Below are 11,055 nucleotides of genomic sequence, written 5' to 3' on the forward strand. Positions count from 1 at the left end.
TAAAAAGGGGAGTGAAAAGGGGTTTGAATACTTTCTGACACCACAGTACAGTAAGTATATGTTTAACCGCAAAGCTGATGATGCCTGGTCTGGGAATGTCCTGAATCAGTCCAGGATGTCTCCTCCCCTCCTGAGGAACACTGACTGTCACACTGTGTCCAGACACAAAAGACTGCGTTTAGGAGGTCAGTCTGTCACTGAGACTCATTTTGCTGCAATCCATCTGGGAAATGAATCACACAATGCTAATGGTATGTTACCTCACTCAGCGCAACAACCTACAGCCTCCTCAGTGTCTTTAAGGGGCTGCGGTAGAGCCACACTGTCACAAGAAAATCTAACTACAGACTGTAAATACTAGTGGATTGCTGATAAGGAAAAGTGGAAATTTATGTTTTTTACTTTTCAGTCCAAAAACAGTTTTAATGATGTATTTTAATCATCTTAAATGCACTCATAAATGCTCTTATGCAGTGTTAATAATCCAGAAGTCTACAGCGCCCTCAAGTGACCACATAATGCAACAACAACGGCACACATCACTCTTCCCGAACATATCTAGACACATAAATATCTTTTAATGTTTGTCAGAAGGGAGAGTTTTATCGGATGCATACACAAAAGATAACACTTTTGTGATTTATTTGACAGCCAAATGAATTTACATTTAGTCAGTCAATATTCACCAAGGCAGGGACAGTCAACATGTTTGTCGTCACTCACTCACACTCACTCATACACACACACACACACACAACTGACTTGAGAAAGCTGTAGGATGTCAGAGCATTTCTAGAGCTCTGTAAGAGGCACAGTTTAAAAACAAACTGATATCACCTTTCTAGACAGTCTGTCAGAAACACACACACTTCCCACGCTGTATCTGCCTATTTCAGTATGTTGAACACACCATCACACACACACACAACCTATTTGGAGTCCATTGAGCGATATAAAGTGTGCTCTTCAGGCTTTCCTCTTTTTCATCTGCATTTTCTTTCCTGACAGCGCCCCCTTCTGGGCTCCTTTCACCATGCCCTTGAACTGGCCCTGCAGTTTGGCTCGCTTCCTGTAAACGCAGACAGAATAAAAAAAAATGTTAGATTCATTTTTAAACTCAATCAGTTGCTTGTCAAAGAAGTTGAAGGATTCCTGTCATGACAACTGTTGGTTAAACTTTGCACATACCTGCGATTGAGCTGGGCCTTTTTGAGAGGGATGTAAGCGTAAGGGTCGAGTTTTCCTTTTTTCTTCACATCTCCTTTTCCTTTCTGAGGAATGCAGAACAAAAACTGAGAACTGCAGTTTCCAGTGAACACAACGTCTCTATCCAGCGACTTCCTGCAGCAAATGTTTCTACACACACTGTCGGACTCACCTTCGACTTGTAGTCTGCTCCGTTGTCTCTGCTGCCTCCCAGGGGCCTGTGGATACCCGAGCCCCCGGCTGAGTGAGAAGAAAACACATGTTGCTTTGTCTTAATCACAATCCCTCATGCACCAACGTGTCATCAGCATGATATGTTGTTTTCTGGCAAAACTGCAACTGCCAAGATATTAACCTGATGCCAAATCTTAGTCTAGAACTTCATGCACAGGCTTGTTACTTTTACACAGGATGTTTGGTACAAATCATACCTTTATATTGTAACTCAGGCTCAATGTCCATGTCGTCATCAAAGTTGCCGTCTTGAAACTTTCTCTTCTGTGTCTTTTTCTGATGGTAATAGACATGGGTAAATGACAAAAAAACGTGATAAAATGTCAAAGGTTACGATTACATGTATAAATACTTACGCTCTTGACCCCAGCTTCTTCTAGGATATCGTTCATCTCTCCCTTATCTGTGAGAAGAGTGATGATTAATTAGTTAAAGACTGTTTAGATTTATAGGAGAGCACAGAGAAGCCAGATGAACCACAAGATTCCTCTTACCTTTGTCTTTTACATCCTCTTCTTCCTCTTCTCTGATGATCAACCGTCCGTCTGAGGTCACCTTGAAGCCGTGCTCAACCTTGGCGCTCTTTTTCAGCTCTGGGTTTGTAGCTGAAAAACAATAAAAATCCATGTTAATAAAAATCTGACTCCAAAAATCAACATGCAAGCTGAAAGAAACAAAGGACAGTTAGGAGGCTTTATTACCTAGTACTCTCTGGGAAACCTTGGGGTCCAGGAAGTTGAGCGGGTCATCTTCTTCTCCTTCTTTGAGCCAGGCGCGTCCCTTCTGCTGTTTGCCTGCTTTCTTCTGAGCATTACCGGCCTTTCCTTCATCCTCTGACATGTCACTGTCTGACTCTGCAAGGATGTCCTCAATACTAGAGAAGAGAGGGCAGGAGGTTTGTAAGGAGGAAATTTGAGCAAATTTGTAAGAAAGGGTGTTGCTCTGTGTGTTCCATACCTTTCATTCTTGGTTTTAGGTGCCTCTTCTTCGCTTTCCGAGTCGTCCTCCTGCTCTGCGGCTTGTTTCCGCCTCTTGGTGCGCGCCTCGGCCTTGCGGATGTTTGCCAGCACCTTGTGGTGTTCTGCAGGCAGCATGCTCTTCACCAGCTCAAAACTGGGAATACAGCAGAGAATCATAAACATAAATGAAATGCACTGTAACGTATAGACATACTGTAATTCTGTTATAAACACATCTGGTACAATCAGAACATCAAGTGAACATGGAACCATCTCATCTTTGTCTCTTCCAAAACAATCAGAGTTTAAGGAAAGTCAGATGTTGATCCCAACAAAGCAACTCTTTGTTAGCGGTAGCATGTGATTTACATATGATAACGTTATTAGTGCTAACATGTGCTTCTTGTTAATTCACCAGATGTGGTTTAATTGGTTGAATTTACAACGAGTTTGTTTTTCGGTTAAAAGGTAGCAAACAAACAGATGTTAACTAAACCAAAAGACAATCAGATGTGATGATAAAATATTAATTCTGTGACAGCACAGAAATAAATACACTCAGCTCTTAAAATATACAATGCACTGCCTGGAAGACATCTGCTATCCAGACTGCACATCACATGTCCACATCCAAAGCAATTATGAAGCATGACTGTGTACAAATTCAACAGTTACTGTCATTAAACAGTTTACGCAATGGCTAATAACGTCACTGTTTTTCATTAAAACGTTCATATAAGTGATTTACTGACTTCTGTGGAAATACCAGAAGAGTTAAATAAATAAGAATAAAAGTTAAATAAATAAGAATAAAAGAAGAGTTAAATTTAACATTTGTGATGCTCGTTATTACACACCACAATGTCTCCCCAGAGTGACATTCAGGAATACAAGTAGCTGGTTGGTGCAAAAAAAAAAAATTTCCTTACCCAAACTTTCTGATAAACTTTGTGAAGATATTCTTCAGTTTGGTTCTGAAGTGCCTCCTCACGTCATCCTTGATGCTCCCAATGCCTTCCATCTGACAAGAAAGAAAGCGAGAGTTAAATGAGGGCACAATTTTCTCTTATCGCGGACTCAAAGTATTGTATCCATAACATCAATGCGTACCATGACGGTGACGTGTGAAGCCAGAGCCTTGGAATCCATGATGAAGAGGATGACCTTGATGAAGCCCAGGGCAGCTTTCACTATCTCCCTGGTACGAGCTCCCAGCAGGAGGCAAACATTGTGCAGCAGCTGTTCCATGGTGGTCACATCTATTGAGTCTGTGAATGAAAAGATGCAGTTAAATTCAGTCTCGTATTTAAAAAAAAAAAAAATACAAATAAGAGAATGGATGAAGCTGGCGGTCATACCTTTATACTCAAACACCAGTCGAGTTAGGGCCAAAATCGTGCAGGTGATCATGGTGACCGAGCCTGTGAGTCCTGCGTACACCAACACCAAATACTGCTCCATGGCATCTGGAGAACAGACAGCTATCGTTTAAGCATTTCAAATCTTCAAACGTGTCCCCGCACATTTAAAAACAAACACAAAGACAAGTTCATGTTACCTTTTTTGTTCCCACAGAAGCGGACAAATGCATTTCCTATCTCCACCAGCAGATTGTAGGCGTTCTTACGAGCTCCGACAGATACCTCTTTGGTACATATAATCACCTGGAAGAGAGAACATCCTCATGAAAATGATAACTATGCATACTCTCTGCGTCTGTGTGTGTGCGTGCATGTGTTTGTGAGGGTACCTCTGGCAGCAGCGCAGTGATAAAGTCCTTGTGTTCTTCACTGAGTCTTTTCACGATGTTGATCAGACACTTCAGTCTTGGCTGAGAAAAAGAAATACATAAAAAGATAAAAATCAGACAGCACTGTAAAGCCAGATGTATAATATCCATCTAAACATGAGGTTTATTATATTTCTACTCTACACAGCAGTCTCACCCTCTTTGCTGGTGAAGAGGCGTTTTTCAGCGTCTCAAGCAGGACGACTTTTAGAGTTTCTAGATTAGCCACAACAAACGATCTACACTCGTCTCGCTCTCCTCCGCACATCTCCTCCAGCACACGGTACGCCTTCTTCTGCATGCCTGGTTCTTTAGTCTGAACGAAAGAACAGAGAGTCAACAACGAGAGATACTTTTGGGCCATGATAGGTTTCATTAAAAACTCTGTGTGTATGCTTACCTGCAAATATGGCCTGATCAGCTCAAAGGTCTGAGTCATGGTGACTTCATCTAAAAAGGGAGCCATGGCAACCACGAGGTCCATCATTGACAGCCTGAGAGGTAGAGAAAGCCAGAGTATGGCAGAGCAAGTATATTAATAAGTCAGTAATATGCAGGCAACCAGAATTGTATATGAATGTATCCATATTCAGGTCCTACCGTGTGAACTCGGTGCTCTCTGTGCAGCTCAATCTCTCTGTGGCTTTTTGCAGGAATGTATTGATCATCTGAGGATGATTGTTTTGATTAGCAATTAACCAGCACAGGTGATATGGCCTATCAAAGGGTATCAATGCTTCAATGTCATGCAAACACAACTCACCTGCATTTCGGTGACAGTTAAATAGACCTTGATGGTGTCTAGTACAGCCATCCTGTAGGTGCCAGACTCTCCGGCTGCGGGCTGCTGGCTGTAAACATTGAACAAGATGGGCAGGAAGTTCTTAGCGAAGCGGCCCACTTCAGCCTTTTCTTCTTCTGCAGACACAGAGAAATCACAAACCATGTTACCAAACGGGCTGATTCAATAGAAAGAAGCTGCAGTAGTTTTAATGCAGATTCTGTCTGTATGTGTGTTTACCTACCTGTGCTGCAGCTTTTGTTGATGACAGTGCGCAAAGCCTGGCAGACTGTGAGTCTCAGGTCTGGCCGTTCATTAACAGCCATGCCCAGTGTGCGGGCGACGCCTTTGAAAGATGCCACCAGGTCCACGGGACATGTACAGAAACCAGGGAGCATTGTCCAAATCTAAAAGAAGAGCACAGATATTAACTTCTTGGCAACTCAATCACTTCAATTCTTCACTCAGGATAAGTCACAAAGTCCACATGAAGTTACCTGAAGCTGTAAGGTCTGATAGACTTTGGCCTCCAGTTTCTGTCCCTGTTGCTCCAACTCTTCAGCTACAACACAAGAACAGAGTCATCAGTCAACACACCTAAGAATCAATAACCCAGTCACCCCACCCTAAAGTGAAGCAATACACATTTGATTTACCTCTCTGCTTGAGTGTAGAGGCCAGAGGGAGGAAATACGAGTTGAAGAAACCCAGGTTAGTGTTCTTCACGTGATCTCGAATGACCGGGACCAACCAGCTGCGTGGAAACTCCAGGTCATCGCTGATTAAAAAAAAAACAACAAAACAAAACAAAACCAGCCAGTTAAACCACAATAATGTCAGTCAAAGTCAGCCCCAAAAGTGCCTTTGTGTCCGAGTATGTGCGCTTACTCGTAGCCGGTGATGTTGAGAGGCACAGCGCCCAACACAACTTCGGGCCCCATGCTCTCTACAGCTCCTCCTACAGCCAGATCCAACTCACCACTGAAGGGGAATTGTGGAGTAGAGCGCAGGTCTGCCAGAGACTGCAGGGACTGTCCATGAAACAACACAGACTCTGATTTACCCTTTGACTATGTAATCATCCCACTACAGGCAACGTTTTATCTTTGGTTGGTCACACGTTGGTCTACAGAAGTTTGTCACTGTACCTTGGTCATGATGGGGTGAGCTTGTTTCCCTGCAACGCGGTAGAAGCAGCCAAGTGCTTGCAGAACAAATGGCCAGGAGGCATGGAAGCGATAGGACAATCCCTCCTCTACGATACTGTAACACACAGATACAAGCATAACTATCACGAGCTTTAAAAAACAGAAAGAGAAGACTGAGACTGGCTTTGCAAGCAGCTGGGGGAACTTACCGAAACATTTTGCAGACAGAAGAAGGGTTCCCTGCAGAGGCTGTGGCAGTGATCATGCCCATTTCCTCCATGTGAGGGGCCACACACTCAGTCAACAGCGCCTGAAACACAAACATAAATAAATCAATAATTAAAACACTGAATGCAATAACTCTCGTGCAATAAACAAATGTGTTTTGGTATATTGCTGTAAACCAATTCCTTTGACTTATAAGGGTAAAAATTCAACAACTTCCATGTCTAGAATGTATCTTTCATGATTCCACAAAAATCCAGACATAATCTTTACCTTAAGTGTGTTGGTGGCTGCAGAAACCACCTGTGTGTGAGGTGACAACAGGCAAGACATGGCAGCAGAGAAGAGGCGGGGCAGGTGACCCAAACTCAGAGAACTCTGCAAACTAGACAAAGACAGACTGCTGTCTAATCTGAATTTTTTTAAAAAAAAAACATGATTACAACAGAATTTGTTATGCTGCTGTTAGAAAACATGTATTACCTTGCCAAGTGAACATGTGCTTTCTCCATGACGGCGAGCCAGGCCAGCAGAGGCTGCAGGTCGTTCTCACTGGGCAGGTAGTCATACAGAGCCTGGGGATAAAGTGATAGCCGGTTATATTTGATGACAAACACCACAGTATGACTGACAACTTTGTTATGCTCGTCCTCTCTCACCGTGATGATCTGTGCGTTGAGTTCTGGTGTCAGAGTTGAAGGATTCGGCTTCCCGCTGAACAGCCTGTGAAAGGCCTGCATGGCGCTCGCCGTCACCAGCTGGAGACAGGAAATACAGTATTAAAAACTACATGTAGATGAACAAAGGGCATCTGGTAGCACCTTTTGAGTGTTTTTGTGTTCTCACCACATGGCTGAGTGTCATCACTCGCAGCAGTGTCTCACAACAGGACTTGACAGCTCCCAGAGGAAATGTCCCCATCAACTCCTTCAGAAGACCCAGCACATGAAGTGTGGTGGTGTCCTCTTTGCTGCCTGAGGGGGGGGGGGGGGGGACAGACATGAATTACAACTTGCTGCATAACCACAGAGTCACATTAACTATTTACTTACTTCACAGTAAGCACAAATAGGTCCATATCGGTGCTGTATGCAGCTGTAAAGTATGTCAGTCACCATGCTGTCTTACCTCCTGCCTGCTCCATTTCTTTGACACAGAACTTGGCTGTGGTCACTGCAGCGGGATGGTGTGTTGGAGCCTTATCTGTGAACAGGAAGTCACTACCTCTGAGAATAGAACACACCCCCTGTTGTGCTGCTTTACGCACCTGAGAAGGAAAATTGGATATAAAATTAAACAGGATAAAACTGCATGATTTTATTAATTTTTTTTTATACATTTTTACACATCATAAGTCTGAGATAAATAACAAAAAATGGGGGAGACCTTTGGTTTGTTGTGCACTGTGAAGCTGAGCAAGCCGTGATAAGCCTGAAGAGTTGATGGGTAAGTCCAGACAGATGCATCCTGCTTCCTCAACAGAGTAGCCAGGCATGACAGGATCTATAAATGCCAAAAACACCAAAAAAATCAATCTTTGACATGGTTTTCAACAATGCACAATAAAGAGATAAAAAAACATCACAGAGACAAATCTATTCACCCATCTAAGAGCCGAGGCGGTCTCAGATGTGGCCTGTTTAGACATGACGTCCATCAGAGCCTTGGTGGTGTCCGAGAACTTAGACATGAGCACCGGAGCAGGGACCCTGATGAACACACAAAACAGACACGTCAATCAGATGACAAGTATTCACTGTGATTTCTTATTAGCCTTGACGTGCCCTGGCATTTTCAGGATTCGGAGAACAGAGGTGTAAAAGCCCAACCTTTTCATGACGAGGTTAAGGAGGTAGGCCACTGCAGCCTGTGACTCCGCTGAATCCACAACCTCCAGCGTGGTCATCTACAAAAAGCAGACATGCTTCATTTTAAGACAGGACACATCCCTTATCAATGCACCACAAGTTATATCTAAATGTCTCAACAAATACATTAAAAAGTCAGCACTTACCAAAGCTGCAAAGTACTCAGTTTCTGTTTCCTTCCCTCCCTGACCACGGATCACCTCAGTAACAGCTGCCAGCACTGCACAGATCTGTGAGGAACAATAGGAAACAAGGTTACTCTAACAATACATGAAATGCAACATCACGGATTTCCGATTATAGTTGTGTTTTTTTGAGTTGGTAGCACTGCCATCAACTCATAGAAACTCTTTCTTTCTATTCAGTGTAAAACCCACCTCTTTGTGAGCAGCTGAATTGGACTCCCAGAAGCGCTGCACCTTTCTGAATGTCAGGTTGGAGCAGTCTGACAGACCGCTGAGGAAGGTACCGGAGGTCCTGTCTGAGAACGCCTGGTCTGGCTCATCTTCCATAGAGGCATCTTTACGGCCGCCTGCACCGAGCTCCAGTGGACCTGTCTGCAGCTCATTGTGCAGCTTCAGAGCATCAACTGTTAGATCACTCTTTTCTGTGGAAAAAAAAAAGATGAGACATTACAACTTCCCTGTAGGTGTCATGTGACCTACATCAGACATCACAGTCAAGGACTTTTAAAATCCATTTTAGGACTTAACATATTTTTGACATTGTTAAATTTAGATTTTTGATTGTGCATGACATGGCACTGGCCAAGTGCCACAGAGACGCTTTCTTTGTTGTTTTGACTCTGTATTTCCACTCACTGAATTTGGAATAAATGACTATTAGGCTGAGTGCTGACTTGCAGCTTTCAACATCTGCACTGCTCAAACAGTGGAGGAATCAAACATCTTTTTCAATAATTGGCCCCAAAGATTTACGACAGTGCAGCTGAACAATGATCATGAACACAGAGACATGGTGAACAAGACGTTTTTAGTTCTACACACCACCTTGATCAAACTTAACATGTGTTTCACTTGCTAATGTGTCACCAAAACAAGGATGAAGTGAAGCTGTCTGGAGCACAGGCACCAATGTATCTGATGTCTATTAGTTTTATACTTCCACCAGTCAGTGACTGCACAAAATATTAAATATGATGACATTTGTCCAATTTCTTTTGGTCCCCTGAATCAGGGGAACCATGTATGAATAGTGCAAATATTCCTACAGTCTTCACCCAATGTGTGGATGTTAATACCCTCAAATTACAGCTGAGAGTATCAGAAATTCAGCTGCAATAATCAAAAATCAAGAATACATTTAAAATGTAATGTACTGTTATATGGAGCCAACACAGCTGAAAGTGTGTACAAACACTTTGCACAATTATTCCCAAGACTGTCTATTTCAGTATGTTGCATTATGGGACAACAGCAATAATGAAGAGTCACAAACACTCATTGAGAAAACCTAACTAGTTGTTATCATCTCAAATTTAACTGACTAGCAAATTATTTCAACTGACCAACAAGAAGACAACAAGATAGAAAGTCAGCCTATCCGCTGACAACTCTATTGGAATTGTTTGAACATTTAATGACGGACTGTATGTCGTTAGTTTGTGCTGTGCTTCAAGTGAGATGGCTAATGTTAGCACTAGCCACAGACCCACGTGTAAAGGGAAGCTTACCGGTGGGTCGGCTGAAGAAGCGGCTTTTAGCTGCCTGCCGAAAGCGACTCGTCTGCGGGTTGGAGTCGCTGCTGTGTCCCTTCTTCCACCGTTTGAGTTTCGACCCCGTCCCAGATCTAAGTTTCCCCGACTTCACCATTTTCGGGGTTTCAAAATAATCACGCTACCCCGACAGCCCGTGTTGCAGATCCAGATGACGCCGTCGCTCAGCGGGTGACGTCACAGGTCACGTTGTTTTGGATGCGTCTACGTTTGGTTGTGGCAGCAGAGGACGCTGTCCGACACAAAACTAGTAAACTCAAAGTAAAGCTGCTGAACGAAAATGAGGTACTGAGCACACAAGTCAATAGATCCCATTTTTGTGACAACTGAGAAAACTGATGAAGACCATGTCATGTGATACAGTTGAAAGATCCGAAAAAAGCAAGTGTGTGGACCTTGATTTTGTAAATATGCGTATATTCTTTTATTACTGTTCAGCTCTATTCAGGATTCAATGAGTTTACTGTCAACAACAAACACAGAATGCATAAAAAGATTTTTTTAAAACATGTATATAAATAGAACAGTTCAAATGCAAGAAATTTTTAATTTATTGAATTTACCAGAGTAATTCAGTAATAATATAGTCAGTCAGTAATAATATATTCCAGTGTTAGAAGAAATATTTCAATATTTTCATTTAAATAAGCCTATTTAACATGTTAGTAAATTTTACTTATGTAAAAGTACATAACTATTAGCATCAAAATATATTTAAAGTACCAAAGGTAAAAGTACTTATTATGCAGAATGACCCATTTCAGAATATATATATATATATATGTATATATATGTGTGTGTGTGTGTGTGTGTGTGTGTGTATATATATATATATATATATATATATATATATATATATATATATATATATATATATATATATATATACACACATACATACATACACACACACACACACACACACACATATATATATATATATATATATATATATATATATATATATATATATATATATATATATATATATATTTATGAATATGTATTAAGCATCACTAATGTTGCAGCTACTAAATTGGGACTAATTATGTCTACGTTATATACTGCTGAATAATACATCATAATACTTAATAATCTGAATCTGCATTA

At 41.8% G+C, this 11,055-nt stretch overlaps 1 protein-coding gene across 1 annotated transcript; it reads right to left on the bottom strand.

The window, feature by feature from the left end:
- Positions 1-417: 417 nt before the first annotated feature.
- rrp12 (ribosomal RNA processing 12 homolog) lies at positions 418-10,132 on the bottom strand. The gene is made up of 34 exons (XM_044372486.1): positions 9,904-10,132; positions 8,588-8,817; positions 8,357-8,440; positions 8,172-8,248; positions 7,946-8,051; positions 7,729-7,845; positions 7,471-7,609; positions 7,189-7,316; positions 7,002-7,100; positions 6,826-6,917; positions 6,616-6,727; positions 6,327-6,427; positions 6,118-6,232; positions 5,858-6,000; positions 5,626-5,747; positions 5,467-5,531; positions 5,214-5,376; positions 4,952-5,106; positions 4,789-4,856; positions 4,589-4,682; positions 4,346-4,504; positions 4,150-4,230; positions 3,958-4,063; positions 3,758-3,865; positions 3,510-3,667; positions 3,329-3,420; positions 2,398-2,553; positions 2,142-2,314; positions 1,935-2,045; positions 1,797-1,843; positions 1,638-1,716; positions 1,379-1,446; positions 1,189-1,271; positions 418-1,069 (listed from the first exon to the last, which is right to left on the bottom strand). Exons 1-34 carry the CDS (start codon positions 10,040-10,042, stop codon positions 967-969), a joined length of 3,873 nt encoding a protein of 1,290 aa, XP_044228421.1. The 5' UTR covers positions 10,043-10,132; the 3' UTR covers positions 418-966.
- Between the last annotated feature and the right edge of the window lie 923 nt (positions 10,133-11,055).

The sequence above is a fragment of the Thunnus albacares genome, chromosome 14 (genome assembly GCF_914725855.1).
Source record: "Thunnus albacares chromosome 14, fThuAlb1.1, whole genome shotgun sequence".
Taxonomy (NCBI): domain Eukaryota; kingdom Metazoa; phylum Chordata; class Actinopteri; order Scombriformes; family Scombridae; genus Thunnus; species Thunnus albacares.